The following is a 19,749-nucleotide window of genomic DNA, read 5'->3' as shown; positions in this document are numbered from 1 at the left end:
CAGTAAATGTAATATTGGCTGTTGAGAATAGTAGTAAGTCAGGCCCGGAATACACACACATGCACAGAAAGGACCTATATACATGCGGAGACAATGGAGAGATGTTAGAGCGAGGGGGCTGCCAGTGACCAGCGGCCTGAGCAGTTGGGGATTCAGTGCGTTGCTCAACACTATCTCGGCAGTGCCTAGGAGATGAACTGGCACCTCTCCAGCTACCAGTCCACGCTCCATTCATGGTCCACACAGGGACCGGCGACCCTCTGGTTCCCAGCCAAGTCACCTATGGACTGAGCTACTGCCGCCCCAAATGTATGAAATGTATCGAACAGTAATTTGTAAATCCACAACCAAATAGATGTAATGGAATGTTGCTAAAATCTTTGACCGCTGCTACAACATTGCAGGTTTCATAGCCAGTTACACTGCATTACTGTCTTCAGTGTCTCTGATACTACATTGTACGTCGTCAAATTCTACATGTTTGCTTTAAGTTTCATCCTATCTGTAGAGAAATTTGAAGACATGGTTGCCATGGGTAAACATAAACAAATGAAGAGTCACAATAAATTGACCTGCTTTATTTAGTAAAATATACAGACACATTAGCTACATATAAAACTAATAATGTGTGGCAGAGGAGCATGAACACTAACCAGAAAAGAGACATGATAAACCAAGAGTTTACACAGAAGAAATTTACAAATAAAAGGTTTAAAATACACAAAGATGTGAAGAAACTCCAAACATAAGCAGCTGAACAGGGGACACATGCCATAAAACAGTCATGTAAACACCTTTTAAGATTAGAAAAAAGCAATGATTACCAACAGAGGAAATGTATAAACAATTGATTCACAAAGGTTATGAACATTGTTAAGTGATATGGTTGCTACAAAAAAAGGAATACCAGAGAAAGTTTAGAATACGGCTGTTCGGCTATTTCAGTGCAAGGATTAGCTGATTAGCTGATGAGCTGTTTGTTCCTCTTGTCTTTTTGTCGAGCCTTGCCTTGGCCTTTCTGGGGATGGTTGGTGTCACTCTGGCTGAGCGCAGTCCGAGTAACGGTGGACATGCCGTCCACAAACTTTGTTTTGAACAGGACGTTGGCGTTGGTGAACATGCCGTCCTTTAGGGACACCACCACGAACTGCAGGGAGAGAATTTAAAAAGCCAACTTGAGAAAATGTTCTGCGAAAGCCCTATTCGGACAGGGATTAGTTTAATGGTGGGACGTGGGGTAAGGTACTTTTTACCAGAGGTTTTAGTCCTGTCCGATTGGTCATGATTGCGACCCTCATTAAAACACATGTTGATAATACGTATTTTCCACATATTTGAGCATGAAGGCGCTTGAAGAAGTTCTCATCACTTTTTTTTTTTTAGATAATTGATTCTGTCCTTTAGTTTCGTTTTTACTTAAAGTTGTACTAACTGAGATACGTTGTTTCTAGCGGCCTTGTTGGCAGTAAGATGTAACTGCAGAGGAGTCTGTTCCTCCAGGGGCCTCCATCTTATCACATTTAAAGTCACTAAGTGTGTTGACAAATATTTTTTGGCTCTTTTCTAAACTTTATTGAAACACATTTAACTCTCCACTTATGGTTCCGTCCCCTATATGTTACCCTCCTAAATCTTCACACACAAACGCTGGAGGACCAACCGCTGTCAGCAGCGTCACTTACATGGCAGCTTACCAACCACACTTGGTTTGATGCCACTATTTGATGGCTGAAAATCTTCTGCACAACAATTTAAGGATTAGAGAGTATTACAGCATGTGCGGTTCAACATACCTGTGAATGTCTAAAATGTGTGCGCAGCATCTGTCCGATGTTCTGTGTGTGCGAGAGATCCAGGGCAGCATCCACCTCGTCTAAGATGTAGATGGGAGCAGGTTTGAACAGCAGCATGGCCAGAATGAGAGACAAGGCCACCAGTGATCTGGAAACGCACAATAGGAGGGTTAGGTTACTGTAAATCCATTGGTAGATTTGGTTTGCAGTAAGACGAGGCATCCATCTGACAATCAAACAGATACAGATAGAATAAGGTTGTGAAAATGGGATGATCTCCTCAAACAGAACAAATGCCAGTGACCCTTCTTGCACACAGCTTCACAATTTGCTTCAGGGTTTCAGTTTGAAGTCAATAATCGATGTTTGTGAGATTTCACATGATCCGCTGCCTGACTTTGTGTGTGTCAAATCAATTCTAATGTCTACTATAATAGACAAAATTAAGTGCTTCTCCTGACCTTTGCCCACCGCTGAGTTCAGTCAGGTTCTCCTTCCAGGTGTTACCCAAGGCCACCTTGAACTCAAGACCGTCCAAGACACCGCCGCCCTGGAGAGGAGCCAGCTTAGCATTGGCCCCCGGCAGCAGAGTGGAGAAAATAGAGCCAAAGTCCTTGTTTACCTGATGAGGAAGAAAAATACTACAATTGAAGGAAAGGTAATAAATACAGGCATTACAGTGAAGTCAGAATCCACGGGAGAGTTGATTTAACAGTGAGAATGTAAGCTTCAAACTGATTCCAATCACAACACTTTTAAACTATTTTTACTGATTCTTTAACATTAATGCAGTCTAATACTGTTGTATCTAGGTGAACCTAATAAACCAGCAACACTGTTTATTTTTTATCTCTCAGTATACATAGCCTGATGTTAGGCAAGGCAAGTTTATTTATACAGCACATTTCAGCAACGCGAGGCAATTCAAAGTGCTCTATATAACATTAAAAAGCAATAAAAACATTTCAAAGCAGTCATTAAAAAGAATAGGAAATCAACAGGCTAAAATAGAAAAGGAAAGTATAAAATAGATGAAAAAGAGTGACAAATGATAATGTAGGGGGAAAAAAATGATTTGCTGAAAGAGAGCGGACCTTCTGCCATGCCACATTGAGAGCCTCGTTTTTCTTCTGGTCCAGCTCCTCGATGGTCTGCAAGATTTTGGCTTTGTCGTTCTCCACGATCCTCTTCTTCTTCATCAGGTCATTATACTGCAGGAGGGAAGGTCAATTGTGTGGGATAGATGTTAAGTCATTCAAAGCTGCGTTTGTAGTTTTTCTTTTTTGCATTTGTTGACAATCTTTCTCTCGTCCTTGTCCTCACCCTTTCCTCTGCCTCGTTCAGCATGTTCATGGCCCTCTTGTTGACGTTTCTCTCCAGCTTTGCGGTGGTCTCCTCCAGCTTCTTCAGCCGCTGACCAGCCTCACGGGGGTTGTTGGTCTTAAAGTCATAAGAGGTGTTGGGCTGGCCGAAGAACTGACGCTCCGACCGGATCCAGTCATGTTCCTCCAGCATCCGAGACACCTGGGAGAATAACGTGTGACAAGAGGGAGAGAAATGGAGAACTGATTAGAGGGCCCAAGATTAAACTTTCATGAACCTTATAGATCATGGAATTATACTATTGTAGAGGACTGTGTGTGTGTATGTGTTTGTGTGTGTATGTGTGTGTGTGTGTACCTTGTCAGCAGCTTCCTGGCTGTCTTTGCGGTGCTTACTAATGTTGTGTTCCATTTCCTTGATCTTCAGCTGGACTTCATTGTTCTGCTCCCGTATTTTATTGGCCTCTGTGCTCTTACCCTGCAACGTCCAAGTAGATAAAGTGATCAAATAGTCACAATTCCAAGCGGTAAACAATCAAGAATGAGAAATAGACAAATCTAAGCGGAAAGTCAAGCTGTTGAAAGTAGATAACGAAAAATAATAAAACAACATACTATAGGGGTTCAAGACCAAAGCTTTACAGTTTTTTGTATGTTTTTTAAATGAATCACCTTGAGCTCTTTGTCTTGAGCCATGATCACTTCTTTCTGTTTGGCCAGCTCTTCCTGGGCTTTACGCACTGCCTCCTGCACAGCAAGAGCAAGAATGAGGTGAAGAAAGGGAAAGGAAAATATCAGTAAACATCTATACCTAAAATGTGAGCTCCTGGGAAAAATTTTCAAATTGTCGAAAGTACAAACTGTAAGTGTGGCCATGACCGTTCCACACATACATGTATACACCTCAAAAATGTATATAAAAAAAGACCTTGTTCTGTGACACAGTGCAAGCCACGCTGTCTATCTGCTCCTGGATGGCCTTCATGGCTTCATCTACAGCCTGAATCTGCTGCTCATAACCAGCCTGCTCCCTCCGCAGCTCCTCCAGCTCCAGGGCGACGGCTTCTGACTCCTGCGCACAAGAAAAACATTTGATCGATTTAAAAGAAGCATCAGCAGATTGTTGCTGTTAAAGACAGTGCATGGAAAGCATGACTGACTGTGTCCTATTGCGTATGAGTGTGTGTGTTTGGTGTACCTGCTGCTTCTGCTTTAGCTTCTTATTAAAGGCATCAGCATTGGCCTTGGCTGCATTGAGTTTCTGCTGGGCGGCCTTCAGCTCCTTTTCTCTCTCTGCCTCAGCGTTCTTCATCTTGTTCTCCAGCACCTTGTACTTTTCTTCAGCCCGTTTCTGCACTTCCTTGGTGACACGCAGAGTTTCCTCACTCTCCTCTGGTTAAAATAAACAAAAAACACACAAAAAAAACTGTCAAGTTAACAACAAAAAAAGAAACTAGGATCAATTTATCTTTTTATTGTTTTCCATTATTTTATCAAACCTGATGGAATTAAATATACTGTCTATTTATATACAGTGTTTGCAAACTGCATTTTTTTTATTATAGTTAAATTGTGCGTTCGTGCACATTTTTCTCATTCTGACCAATGGCCTTGCGCAGCCTCTCTAGCTCCTCCTGCTGCTGATGGAAGGAGCTCTGCTGCAGCTTGGCCTGTAGAATCTGTTCCTCCTCTACCTTCAGCTCATACTGCTGCTTCAGCTGACGGTACCTGCAGGGTGAAAATGAGGTGGAGTGAAGAAAATGATGTTGTGACAACTGCGACATAGTTTCTAAATGTCCTCAGACATGCCATTACTGTACAATTGTACAAAACAATTTCTTGTTACTCATCGGCCAACAAATGCGTCTATACAGATATATCTCAGACGGCAAATTAATCTTTTTACCAGCTCTTATTAGAATAATTTCAATTCATGTGGGTATTTTGTGTCTGCATTACTTTTCTGCTGTTCCCTTAAGGGTGGCCAGTTGTCGTTCAGTATCCTGAAGCTGGGCCTCCCTGTCATTCAAGTTGTCCCGAACCTCCTTCAGTTCCTGCAGGCTGGACAGAACTGATGCTGACTGAGAGCGTGCACCTGGAAGAGAAAAAGCAGGGGAAAAGAAAGTTTCTCAGCGCTTGTGTCGTAGAAATGAATTTGTATTAGATGTAGGTCATGTTGTTCTAGGTATAATATTCAGAAGCCTTAGAATGCAATAATGAAGCAAATACAATTCTAAACAATAACTAGAACATTTGGATGTAAAAGATAACAAGTTCTGGCATGTTTCAAAGCAACTGTCGTACACACACACACACACACAATCTAGTACATGAATCCCCTTTGTCCTCACCTCCACTCAGAGTTCCCTGTGGGTCAAAGATGTCCCCTCCAAGAGTGACTGTCTTGGTCATCACCTGTTTGTCAAAAGCCACTTTTTTGGCATTGTCCAGGGTGTCACACACCAGTGTGGAGCCAAAGACATACTCCATGGCCTTACGCAGGTCAGATTCATAGCCAACCAGAGACAGAGCTGTGTGGACGTTGTCCGCTCCGACCTGTCAGAAGAGGGAAGAACAGACAGGAGGAGTCGGGACAGGGTGAGGAAGAGATCAGCGGTTAGTCATCAAAGAGTGGGTCATGTTTCAACATCAGACAACGATTCAATTTTCCAAACCGGGCCCGTATTGATCACTCACCAGGCTCTTGGCAGCATTCACCACTCTGTCATTGAGTGTCTTGGCAGAGATCTTGTTCAGGGGAATGATAGTGTACCTCCGCTGCAGCTCTCCCTTCTCCAATAGCTTCTTACCGGTCACCTGGCAAAGATTTGTTTTTTAAATAAATACTTTTTTTTTTAAAACTCTGGTTACACTGTCCCACAAGTCTGCAGATGAAATAACCCCTGAACACTATTGCGCTAAAGTAACATGCACCCTGCCCACTAACACACCTACCTCTGTGTCAACTACGATGTTATAAAGCCGTCCCCCTGCAACAACCTCCAATCCTGTTGCGTAGGAGAGGTTGCGGACTGTAATCAGGTTAGCTAGCAGCCCCTTCACTTTGCTGCGGTCCCAGCCTCTCTCTGGGTCCCTGTAAGACAGCAGAAAACACATAAAAACATTTGTAGGACTGCCCCCCCCCCCCCCCCCTTGGCCAATTAAGTCCACTACCCTGTCGCAACTCACAGTCGACTAAGATTTCCTTAGTTGAATAGTGATTTTTTTTTATTTTTTAAAGCATCCCTTGAACTTCCCCTGAAATTTCCAGCATTAATCAGGGAATTAATAGGGATTTGCTGGAATAACTGTTAATTCACTTGTGTGGATGTGCAGGGCCTTTAAAATTCAGAATAGATGAATCAATCCTTTGGAACAGAAACCAGAAAACATACTGTACAGTAAAATACGGTAGATGAGGAAATTGATTTGGCAAATCCTTACTTGTAGTCGAAGCGCAAGTTGGGAAAGCGAGACACAAGACGCTCATAGGTCTCTTTCAATTTAGCTACCTCTCTCGACAGCTGCCTTCTTTTGTCCAGCAGATTCTCCTCCTTCCCATCTGCAAACAGACAGACATGCATACACCAGGGCTCCTACACCTTTTACAAAGTCAAATATAAGCACTTTTCAAGCATTTTCATGTTTTCCAGCACCTCACAGCTGTGGTACACTACACATTTGTATACGATACATAGTTTTCTTATTCTTGCACTTGTTCATCACATTAAATTAGATGATATGGTGCTATAAACAAGTACAACAGGTTTCTACAGGGGGCGACAAATTAAAGGAAACCAATAATAGACCTGCCATTAGAGCTGTAACGATTAGTCAACTAATAGACAGGCAGAAAAAAACAACAACCATCTACTTTTGATAGTGTTGATTGTAAAGTCATTTTTTCATGCAAAAATGTCAGAAAATGCTTTTTTGAGTCTCAAATATGGAGATATTCTTTTCTCTGTGTTAAATCATATATACCATCTCATATAACATTAAACTTCACACACACACACGCACCTTCATAGTTGAGTTTAGTGAGCTCAGCCTGTAGTTTCTCCCTGCTGCTTCTGAGAGCCTGCAGGTTGTCCTGGTCCTTCTTGTAACCACTATCCATTTTTTTCACCTCTGCCTGTTTGGTCTTCAGCTCAGTCTGGGCATGCTTCAGGGTCATCTGGGCCTGGACGGAAAGAAGGACAGAGATAAGAAAGATGAACAATATTTGAAATCAACAGGAAAGAGATTGAGTATTAAACATTACAGCAGGCCTGTGGCAACCTGAATAACCAAACCTGAAACGTCACATCTCAAGCGGATATGTTTAAATCCTTTCCTCACCTGCTTTGCCTCAGTATCTGCCTTGCTCATGTCATTCTTGCAGGTCATCATCTGCCCGGCCAGTGTGGCCTCTTCTCCGTCCTCGTTGGTAGAAAGGCCTGCTGACACGGCCCTAAAATGCTGCTCAGCTGCCTCGAGGGCTGTGCTTTCCTCCTGTCCCTCCTCCTGGAGAGCCTGAAGCTGCTCTGTCAACTTAGAAACCTCCTTTTCTTTTACCGTAAGCATTTTCTTGTCCTACGGATGAAAGGAAACGATGGTTGATCAAGAATTCAGATTTAGTTGTGCAGATAGCATCTCATTGTATATGAATTTTATTTACTAAAAGGTTTTTGTTTTGACAAAAGATTAAACGAGATCTCGAGAGATTAATCGAGAGGCTCATATTAGCAAAATGTATTGTGCGGTTACCTCCTCCATACTCTTGACAAGCTCCTTCCTCTTCTTGGTTTCATCTTTGACATTCTGTTTTTTCAGGTCAAGCGCACTCTGAGCTTTGGCGTCCACACGTTGCGCATTAGCTAGGGTTTCTTCCAGGGATTTTAATACTCCGCTGACCTCCTAAAGATGGGCAGATACACATCAGTGACAAAGCAATACGACTCAAGATTTTCTTGTTATGATTTCATGAAAACATAAAACTTTTTGATGGGCTAGAGATTGTTTTATAGACAAGAGGGTCGTGCAAAGGCAAATATTTCACTTTTCAACAAAACCAACTTCTAAAGACAAAGTATTCCAATGTACCTGGTCTCTTTTGTTCTGCAGCTCCTGAATCTGGGCTGAAAGCTCCTGGACTTTGTCCTCATTCTCAGCCATGGTCGCTTGCATCTTGGTGATGTTATCCTGCATCACTTTCAGATTTTCTGCTGACTTCACCTTGGTTTCCTCTGCACACACGAACAGCCAGGCTACGTAGAGCCGTGACAGGTGCTGGATCTCACGCATCAGCTTTTGGTACTCCAAGTATGATGACCGTTCCTGCAGAGGGAGGAACGTTTAGAAAAAAGGGAAATAATAATAATGACTAAAAATTAATACTTCGGTCACAGCGGGAAATTTGTACTTTTAGATTTTTCCATTAACCTACATCTTGGAGTTTCTGCATGGTTGGAGTAATTTCCTCATCCAAAATCTTAAATAGTAAAAGAGAAGCAGTTAAATATTTCAACATTAGTTGCAAGTGCATTTGTGGCAGCTGGCCACTGAAGAATTAACAGAAAATTATGAATAAAGTCATAAAAAATGACTTTGAATGTCTAACATACTGTCTGAATCTCCTTCAGCTTTGCCTCCTTCTTCTCAATGGTTTTCTGAGCACTGAGCTTTTTACATTCATACATCCTGGTTCCTGCTGCTTCCTCAATCATGGCAAGGATCTGAATGAAAAGAGGTGGTCACTGGAAGATTTCAAAAAGGCAGGACACTTGTGTAAAATAGTACAGATAACGGACAACATGTGCATGCTTTACCTCTGGTGGCTTCATGTTAAGAACTTTGGTAATCCTCCCCTAAAATATTGAAAACATCACAGGGTATAAAATCCTGTAGAGGGCTACAAACGCAACCATGCACATACATACTAAAGGTGTCACAATTTCAAATGAGCTTTTAATTACCATTATCAAAATCAATGAATTATTTAAATTTACCCAGGTATGTATGTATGTATGTATATATATATATATATATATATATACACACACACATTCAGGTACACACATTATCTGCATACCTACACATCATATACATAAAGAAAAAAAAAAGACTGTTCAAACTCGTCAGGGCTGTATCTTTCAGTATTTTCTAATTGTGAAGCTAAAAGCTGCAATGATTAGAAGAACAACCCACCAAACGTTACCGTTTCATTATTTTCTTTATACTGATTTTTTCTATATTGTCTAATTTACCATCATTATTTCATCACTATAGCATATACAAACACAATCATATTCAAGCACATGCAAATGAATGCTACACTGATGCAATAAAGCATTCTTAAAAAAACACAACCATGCACACAAGACTGACCTGCATGATGAGGAAATGCGGGTTGTTGACGTTGAGACCAACAGAGCAGAACAGGTCCTGCACCCTTGTGTTGTTTGCATTGACTCCATTGATGAGGTACTTGTTCCTGCCACCAATTACCACCTGAAAAAAAGATATATAATAAGAGTTTTTAGTGTTAGCATTGCACACAACATTGTAAACTAATTACAGGGTTCCCCTTTTCCCATTTCTTTGCTAACCTGTCTGGTCACTGTGATCTCATCATGGGTTTCAAACCCCAGCGGACTCTGGCTTTTGTTGGAGTTGTCAAAGGTTATAGACACAGTGGCCTTGGTGATACCACCCTGTCCGTTTTTGTAAACCAAGTCCTGGAGGTTTGAGGCTCGCACCTTTCAAATGAAAATGAAAACAAAGAGATATAAGTTTCAAAGAGTGACCAGTTTTTTTGAGCGTTAAAAGGTTTCAATATGTCATTTCCATTGCCTCAGAAAGTTCTATTAGGCTAGTGAACATGGGCCAACATTACTCTCTGTCCATTCTTTTTGGACTAGTTACAGACTTTAGTCTAGTTACAACTTTTAGAGAGCTGCTCATGTTTACTAGACCAGAGGAATAACATTTATTTTTAATACACAATACAATTTCAGAGAGCAGAATAAATCACATACGGTATATATGCACACAAGACACACTAACATATATACAACACAAACTGATAAATTGTAATAGGATACCACAAAATGGGTACATTTATTATACAATGAGAATAACTAGAGGATAGAGTAAAGTATACGACTTCAAGGTAGTTCATAAAATACACTCTTGTAACAGTCTAAAAATCTGTTGCTTTCTTTCTTTCTTTCGTGAGTGAACACGGGGACTGGAACCATAGGAATAACATGTGTGAATTTTGAAAAGGGGCGTAACGCAAGTTTTTCTGCTGTGATGAGCATAACAATAACAACTGGATAACAAATAGATGTAACAACAAAATAAATACGTACATGAATAGAGAAAAAAAATAATGATAATAAAAAGGAAAAAAGTAAGATACACCAGGGGACACGAGCAATGAAAATTAAATTGAATTAAAGATGTTAAAGTGGGAGCACAGATTAATAGTTTTGATAGCTTTCTTGTTATTAGCAGAGGATATTGACCTGAAATACACATCCAGTTCTTTCATGAAGACAAATAAAAATGTGTTTGTCTTTGGCAAATTTACGCTTGTGGCTGTACAATTAAAAAAAAACATTTTTTTTTTCAGCTGGAGCGTCCCTCGTTACAAAGCCAAAAATGACATTTTGCAAGGAGCTCAAAAATCACAGCAGATATTATTTAAAATGAATCTACAAATATCCTGCCACAGTTAACGGGTATATTCACATTTCCAAAACAGCAACAGAATAACAGTCTCAATATGGGAGTCACAAAAGGCACTTCAGATCTAGATCAACACATTTTAATTTGATAAAGAAGGATTTAACCCGGTAACACCGATGAATACTTTTAAATGACACTTCTTTCACCTTATTTACAACAACAAAAATTTGAGGAAGAGACCAGATGTTTTCCCAACATAAGTTATTTACACTGTTCCAGTAAAATGTATTCTTTTCTACCTGGCAACAGACAACTACTAACCTGACGTTACTACGCCAAACTCTACAACGTGGTTCATTTAACGTTGAAAACTAGTTCACTTTTAACATAGAGCTCAATGACTGTATAGTGAAGCAACATACTTACATGGCTGAGATTTGTAATTCCTAAAAGGAAACATATAGAGTCCAAAATATTGGACTTTCCGCTGCCGTTCAGTCCCGTGATGGCGTTGAAAAGCGGATCAAAGCAGTTGATCTCCGTCCTCTGTGCGTAGGACTTGAATCCTTCCATAATAATAGACTTGATGTGCATCTTTAGGCTGTTCTCTCTCCCCACAGATCCAGTAAAACAGATTTAATACCAACTCGGTAACTTAACAAGTTGAGGCACTTTGTTACAGACCACTGTTTACAACCGACAACAGGGAAACGTTTCCTCTCTCTTCTAACTTGAATTTTGGCGGCAGGCATGAAGCCGCTATAGTCCGCCCCCTCTGTGCCGGAGACGGGACCAAGAAATCTAAAGTATCTTAACACTATGTTTGCACATATTCGATACATGTATGGGTATCTAAACACTACTAACTCTTAATTTGAACGACAATGTGAAAATAGCACCGTTTAATATATAGTTTATATATAAATATATGTATGTAGGATTATTTTCGTCAGGCAACTTTTAAGGCTACTAAATGGTCCTCGATTCGTGCATAGACATTCGTTTTTTAGCAGCTTTATTTAAAATGAGTTGACTCACAGTAGATACAAACAGCACCAGGGAGCAGTGCACCAGGACAATAGGGATAACATGTACAAGGTTATACATATTACAGAAGTCAATGGTTTTAACAGCCTTTTCATTCGCTTATTTTGTGATTAGTTTAAATTAAAGTTTCACTTATTTTTTAAAACATGGGGTTTTCTTAGCAAATGCACTTTTATGAATATGAAATTTTGCAATAAATAACAACAGATTTACTAAAAAGTAAAAATTTTTCTTCTTTCTTAGGATAATTATGGAAACCAAAAACAACATTTTCCCAAGTAAAGTAAAATCTATAGTGAAAGAGTCGATAATAAATTTGCTAAGGTCTGCCCATAGTTTTTTGGTGTGAGATAATAGCAAAGCCAGAACAAATGAACAACTGTTTCTGGCTGTTAATTACAGAAAGAGCAATTCATATCAATGTCTTTTTAAATTTTTTGCATATAATGATTAGCTGGATTAAATTTGTGTATGCTTTTGTAAGATACCTCCTAAACCTTATTTGTTAGGAAGCATCCAAGTTTTTTTCAATCAATATGATATGTGAAACAATCCCAATAAACAGTAATGTTAACACATACTTTTTTATTATTAGTCTTTTGGGTGAGTGAGAAACATATGTTTCCATCTGGAGAGTCAGTTGAGTATGGGACAGAAACATGTCTCGATGATGATGTGCAACTGTTTTTAAAAAGCATGTAAGTGCCTGGTGGTATAGCATTAGTAAGAAGTGAGAATTCTTCAGGAGTTGTTTCATGTCAAAAAGTCTTTGTAAAACTTGGTTTGTTTGGTGCATGACATTAGTGTAGCAATGTTTTTCCGCCACCTGCAGGTAGAAAGCTGAACGACAGGTGGAAATACAGATTTAGATTAAGGAATTAACATAGGGAATTAATCTAATGCAACTATTTCAACGACAACAGCAGGTATTTTGTTGTTGTTGTTGTCTTTGTGAATATACTTTATTTAAGGAAACATATATTATAACATACAGAATTTAAAGATCCAGTGTTTCCATGTCCCTCCCATTTTTTAACAAATCCCAATAAAAAAGACCAAAAAAAACCGTAACAACCCCACTTCTGTTGTTGTTTTTTAATCATGACTTTACTGTGTCAAAGAATTAAAAACTGAAGTATGAAGCTCACCATTAAGAACAATAGAAAATTCTAATGTCTAATGTTAATTACTGACGTACTGAAGTAGCCCATGCTACTGTGACTTTGGCCATATAGTCTACTTAAAACGTCTTAATAATCAAATTTGTTTTTTATTATTTGGGTTTGTCATATAAAACTAATCTGAAAAGTAACTAAAGCTGTTGTAGTGGAGCAAAAAGTACAATATTTAGGCTGACTCTGAAATTAAGTGGAGTAGAAGTTAAAAGAGCTTCTCAACCAGGCAAGGAATAAAAAATAATAAAATTCTAGGGTTTATAGAGGTCATTCTTTATGTTTATGGTCTAAAGGTTATCTGTACATTGAATCTATGTTGGAATCAGCCTTTATAGTATACACCAAATCTAAATATATTTGTAGTGTTACAGGCCCTTCAGGATGTTAACACTGAATCCTACCTCCTCAGCCGTAGGCCCATACTGAAGTCATAAGCTACCATTGGTAAACATATAGGCACCATATCCAAGCTCTTATAGGAATAATCGAAATATTGTACAAAGTGCATTACTAAATGAATACCACATTTGATGATTCTAGTTTAAAGAAGCCTAAAGGCAAGAAATGTGTCATTGTTTTATTTGTTCTCCATTTCAAATTCACATTTCTACAATAGCACACAGAATAGAATACTTTCAGGGATAAGTAGTTAAAAGATCACAAAAGTAGATTATACAGTTAACAAATACCAAGCTGCTTGAAACTTGCATTTGTCCTGAAGATATATTCAGCAGAATATTAATGCAAAAGACATTTTATGGCCAAGCCCAATTAGTGTACAGTAACAAAAGCCACAACTCACTTCACACCTCAACCTGCTACACGCACGCACACACACATACACACACACACACACACACACCAACACACCATAATTGACATCAATAACACACCACCACACAATCATGTCATTCCATTATGCATCCAGAGGCACGGGACACATGGACAGACATACCAAATTGAATGCATAGAAGCATATCTGTGTTAGCACAACACAGTCTCCTCGATTAGAATAAAATGAGGTGGGCTTGATGTAGGCCCAGTCAAAGTTCCGCAGGTTCAGTGACCTCTGACAGTGCTGGTCGCTGAGGACAACCAGGGCACGAACAAACGAGTATTTGGCCGAGCAGCTGATGGCCGTCACTGTACGCACCTTGTCAAAGTGCAACAGGAAACAGGGGTCATCCTGGAGCCACATAGACACAGAATGAAAGAGCATTACTTTTATATAAAGAATAAATAAAAAAAAAACTCTAGTGTAACTTAAATCTACCTTTTTTAAATCAGAGCAGTTAAGTTAAAAAAACAAAAAACAACAATGCTCAATTAAAATATTCTAAATCTGACTAGAAACCATTGAAGAAATGCCAGATATATGAAAGCAAATGGGCTACCGGGAGATGAAAGCATAAATATGAAATAATCTTCTTGAATAAAACATCAATGCATTTTTCCAGCACACTAGATATTGTTACAAGTCTCTACTACAACTGTTTTACATTTTAACTATGGCTTTCTGAGACATCTAAATGTCTAAATGATTGATCCCCAAATGAGAAAACTCTGTATCGATGAAATGTGCTTGAGAGCTACAGATAAACGTCTATGAACCTTGCCTTGAGTAAATTTAAAAATGTAAAAATCTTAAATCAGATAATCGAGGTGGTTATGCACAGCAAATATCTATAATATATATTATTTTGTAACTTTTTTTTACCTTATGCATTTTATTATTTAGAATCCCAAAGAGAGAGAGTTGCTATTTTTCTTTTGGCTCCACATGAAACACCATTAGAGTAGCATATAGCACTGAAAATGAATTATAGTTTGATTTAAATCACATTGTTTCAAAGCTTTCATAATTATGAAGAAAATAGATGTCATGTTTTTTATTATTAGAAATCATATTTTAATAATTATGTTAAGTATGTGCCTATTCTCCTTTTTATAGAACACAATAGGAAATAGTGCAATAATAAGCAATGGAAATGACAGTAAAATGTGGTTAATTACCACATCAGGGTCCCGTCCATCTACAAGAGTAAGGTCTATCAGGGACCAGACCTCGGTCCTTCTGTAGCACTCCTGTATGCTGGACCGTTTGGTGTGGGACCTCTTGGATCCAGACTTTAGGGACGTCTGAGATATCTGACATCGCACTATACATAACTGCACCAACTTGTTTTTGGAAACTGCAGAAAAAGGGATATAACAAAAAAAACGCAATGTTTCTTTGCAAATTCAAATGCACGCAGCACACCAGACATGTCATCTGCAGTAAGAACAAAACCTTGACTTTTTTCAGGTCTACACAGCCTGAAAAGAGTAAAAGGGCAGTAAAATCAAAACCCGAAATACTTTAATAATCCCAGGGGGAAGTTGTTTAAAAGGACACGTTCCCCTACAGATTCTGTAAAAGCAAGATGAAATTCAGTAATATCCAAAGCAAAATTCCAGTGAGCATCTTAAAAGTTAATTTGCAGAAATAAATAATAAAAAAAACATGATTTAAGCAAAGGTAACAAAGGCTATATCTCATTCTGCAAAAGAACCTTCATCTTTCACCCCTAGAAACTGATTTCATACCTGATCAACAAGAAAGCTGTTTACCTGAGACACAGAGAAAATGTCGTCCGTGTGTCGGCTCTTCAATCTCAATAAACTCCACCAGTCTCTGTTTTGCAGGTCGGAATAAAACTCTCTGCATCTCCTCCCTCAGAAGAGACGACATCACTGGAGAAAGGAAGAGAAGAATCAAGATCAGATGATGCTTTAAAAAGCTTTTTTTTTTTTTTAAACAAAAGAACAACAACAGAAACAGTAAGGTAAGGTAGTAAGGCAATAAGACAATAAGAGAGTGACAAGAGATGAGATGAGAAAATTCAAGAGAGGAAAAAGAGAGACCTGGCTGGTGGTGGGGAAATTAGGAGATGGTGATGTTCCCTCTGGTCAGACTGCATGAAGAGTATGCGGTTGTGTGCTTACTCTACCACACACACTCCACTCTGAGGCGGTCAATTTTGATGATCTATGTTCATCTTTCATTAAAGTACTCCCTTTATACCAACTCACCCAGGAGAGATTTAGTAGAAAGGGAGCAATTAAAGGCCAATGTCTTCATCATTTTACCCTTTTATTGCTTCAATTAAGACCCATTACGATGCTGTTCCCAACTCAAGTTTCCTGCAAATATGGATTTCATTCTTGGATTTGTATTTACTTTAGTGAAGTGTGACACACACAGTACTTTACCCTGGTTGTATGTTGTTATATGTTTCCTCAGGACACACATATACAGTAGGCAGTCTCTGGGTTTCTTTCTTTCCGTGGTCTCTCTGTCTCCACTCACTCACATATAGATGTTGATATATAATATGGCAAAGTGCCCAATGTTCGTCTGTGATTAAACGGTTGTTGTGTGGGAAAAGGATGTCCCATAGCACTCTACATGGTTTCCATTACCCTGTAGTAATTCAATCTCTGAGAACAGGTACACGTGGGGTGAAGCACTTAAATGGAGGAATTTTACAAGCACATAAAAGATACTACACTTCTTTAGGGACTGCGCGGCTCCATGAGACAATTTGCTAGATGTACTGATAAACAGAACATAATATTTTATTTTATTTAAAGATTCCAGTTCGTGAGAGGTGGGTCAAAACAACATTGGAGAACTTTTCCCACAAAAAAACCCCACCCCAGAATGAACCACACCAAAGCTCTGATTTGATTTGTTAGCAGGAAAGAGTGTGGCTCCATTGGATCTGTCACATTTTGTGAAAACAAAGATGGGTCGTTCCACGGCTAAGTGCTTTATTGTTGTTGTTGTTGATGGTTTTTCGTGGGTGTTCACTTGAAAGGCTTTTTGCCTCTGAGATGGAAAAATGAGCAGATGGACAGGAAGTTGGGAGGAAAGGAAATATACAAGTGTTGAATCTCATGAATAACACATGATGTTTATTGTACTTATCACAAACTTCAATCCCGGTATGTCTGTTCGTGTGCATTGAATAAAAGTATTTTATAGACAATCATTTTGTAATATATGGTGGAATACACAGGAATAAAAGCCAATGAGTTTCAATTTGTATTTAATGCAAAAGATATATTGATGTGTCTATATCTGTATTTGTAAGACATAATGCTCGTCATGAATCATTATTCCAGACTTTGTTGAGACTTACATGTGAGTAGCTGTGACAAACAGCACAATACAAATGTATGGCAATTACAGTACTGTTATAAAGCTGTAAGGGAGGAGTTTAGGAAGAGAGGAATGGATGAGGATTAAAGAGTTAAAGTGTGTCATATGAGGTACTTTCCTATTACCAATAAGATGACAGGGCCGGCAGCAGCTTAGCGTCTTTTAGAATATTTCTACATAAAGTCAGCCAAAAAATAATCTATATTACTTTAAGTGTATGCTTTATTTAGAATATTTTCACAACTTGCCCCTTTCTCGATTGGTTAGTTTATTGTGTTATCGTGTGACTTTGGTGTTTTAAAAGGGTAAGGAACTAACAAAAGAAACAAACTAACTAACCGATCAAGGCAACGGTAGGCCATTAACTCTTGTGTTCTGCAAAGTTGAATGAATGGAATACATTTACACATTTTTAGGCAGGCCTTGGTGGCTTAAATGCATTTGGTTGCTTTCCCCATCCACAGCCGTACATTGTGTAGCTTTTATGCCTGCCTTCAGTGATAATGGATAAGCACCTCATACAACCCCACTTCAAAAAAAATCCAAACTATCCCTTTAAGAGGAGGTGTATTGTTTAGAAATAAAGTCAGAGGACCTGGCAGCAAGGATGAGCAGATCTGTGTAACACGGGGAGGAAGGATTAAGTGAATGAAGTTGGGGAAGAAAGAAAGGAAGAAGAGGCTATCAAGAACTATTAAAAATATCAAGAGACAGGAAAGGAAGACAGACATGGAGGATGCAGAGGACTACGACAATATAGCAATGAGAAAAAGCAAAGGAAGACAACAACAACAAAAGGATCTGCAGAAAAGATAACAGAGAAGGTGAATGTGAAAAAACACCAGATTGTGGAGCTGAATTAAGGAATTAATTACACAGATTATGCAGGAGGAGGTGCTAAGCAAAGGAAAGGTGGAAAAAAATAATAGATAGGAAAATTTGGAGAATCCCTGAGAAGCAGATAACAACTTATCTGAACGAACCCGAAGAGAAGTGAAAATGATGACAGAGAAAAGAGGAAAAGCGAGGGGGCATGCTGAGTTCACAGAGAAGGAAGGAGAAATTGTGAGAATGTGCAGAGGTGTAATGAGTCCATACAGGAGGAAAGAAGCAATGGGGTTGTCACTCTTATACACCAAGGAAACTAGAATAGAGCTAAAGTAATCCCCCTTTTTTTAATGCACATGCCTAAGGCTGGGATTTAAAAAAAAAAAAAGTGGGAACAGGAACAGTTTCTTCATTACACATATACATTTAGTTTGTTATAGTTTCAATGTTTGTGATAATATCATAGTATATTGAGTTTTAGTTACAACTTAGAAAAACATTGATTTAAGTTAGCTTAGTATAATTCCTGCAGACATTTGAATTCTTGAAATCTATTTTATTTCTGGTAATTATTCAGCCCTTTGTCAGTTCATGACTCACATGTGAAGAGCTGCAATTTGTGCATTTAAGGTTTTGGTCTTTGCCATAGGTTGTCGTATGCTTTAAAAAGTGTTAGTCTTGAAAAATCAAATAACCACCACTGATGACACTGATTTAAAATGCCTTTCTTATGTTTACTATTATCCTCAAGCGTGTTTTATTCTATGCCATTTTATATAATGCATTGTCCTTATTGTAAAGCATGTTGTGCTGAATTTCTTATATGGAAGGTGCTATACAAGTGGTATTATTAACTAAGGCATCACACAACAGAATTGCTTGCTTGCATTGTGATACCATTGTAATTATTAAAAAAATGATAATTTTGGTGGCATCATATCATGACCGATTTTCCCAATAGAGGACAGAGGTGAAGACACTCATGTTTCATTGAAGTCAGCTCTGGCAGTTTATCGTGGAGGTGACAAGTGCTCCAGTGTTTCTATGTAAGAACAGGGTAGGCAGCAATGACTCACGGTTAATACAAGCAAAAACCAATGATCCAATTCCAACAGCCGTTTTTCAGGACACGACATAACAGGAGTCATGCAGGCAACCAGGTGTATAAAAAAACAAAACAATGCACTCATCATGTTTCAATATAGCAGAAACATTTAGCCTTGTCCTGGAGCAAAAACAGAGGTGGAAAAAACAGGAAAGATAGATTGCATTAACATGGATTAACAATAGTTTTTTAGCTTATTTAAAACTTTGTAATTACAAGCAAAAGACTCCAAATTCTGCTGTCTTTTCACAAAGCTAAAATGATTCATTGTCTAACCTCTTTCTAGCTTGTGCCTCATCATGTAACGTATGAGATCACTTTTCCTGTTGTATTCCCAAACTCTTGACAATACTGCATGTCTTTATTATCCTCATGGCTACCTCACTGCCATGTCATTACACTTCTCTGGGTGCATCTGTGTCCAGTCGGGGTGAGGCGATCAGTAAGATGGCAGAGAGTGATGAAGAAAAGTTGAGTTTATATGTTGCATAATGTGTGTTGATATCCGTAAACACACACAAACACAGTGGCTGCGGAACTTGATTTACACACAAACAAAATAATTTACTTTTTCAATAATTGTCTCTGTGGGTCAGAGCTG

At 38.8% G+C, this 19,749-nt stretch overlaps 2 protein-coding genes across 2 annotated transcripts; both read right to left on the bottom strand.

Moving 5' to 3' along the window:
- Positions 1-764: 764 nt before the first annotated feature.
- On the bottom strand, positions 765-11,426 carry smc2 (structural maintenance of chromosomes 2). The gene is made up of 25 exons (XM_083925243.1): positions 11,216-11,426; positions 9,706-9,855; positions 9,485-9,607; positions 8,926-8,964; positions 8,722-8,832; positions 8,544-8,588; positions 8,201-8,434; positions 7,865-8,014; positions 7,457-7,690; positions 7,139-7,298; positions 6,560-6,677; positions 6,071-6,209; positions 5,813-5,932; positions 5,467-5,671; positions 5,075-5,210; positions 4,719-4,843; positions 4,314-4,507; positions 4,044-4,187; positions 3,788-3,862; positions 3,474-3,593; positions 3,117-3,317; positions 2,888-3,004; positions 2,255-2,415; positions 1,794-1,941; positions 765-1,147 (listed from the first exon to the last, which is right to left on the bottom strand). Exons 1-25 carry the CDS (start codon positions 11,381-11,383, stop codon positions 962-964), a joined length of 3,603 nt encoding a protein of 1,200 aa, XP_083781369.1. The 5' UTR covers positions 11,384-11,426; the 3' UTR covers positions 765-961.
- A 2,501-nt stretch (positions 11,427-13,927) lies between these two features.
- Positions 13,928-16,021, bottom strand: exoc1l (exocyst complex component 1 like; the record flags this gene model as incomplete). Its single annotated transcript, XM_083923222.1, has 4 exons — positions 15,916-16,021; positions 15,622-15,744; positions 15,025-15,203; positions 13,928-14,197 (listed from the first exon to the last, which is right to left on the bottom strand). Exons 2-4 carry the CDS (start codon positions 15,740-15,742, stop codon positions 13,928-13,930), a joined length of 570 nt encoding a protein of 189 aa, XP_083779348.1. The 5' UTR covers positions 15,743-15,744; positions 15,916-16,021.
- Positions 16,022-19,749: the final 3,728 nt, after the last annotated feature.

The sequence above is a fragment of the Echiichthys vipera genome (assembly GCF_963691815.1).
Source record: "Echiichthys vipera genome assembly, chromosome: 2".
Lineage (NCBI taxonomy): Eukaryota > Metazoa > Chordata > Actinopteri > Perciformes > Trachinidae > Echiichthys > Echiichthys vipera.
This window is presented reverse-complemented; position numbering and strand designations above follow the sequence as displayed.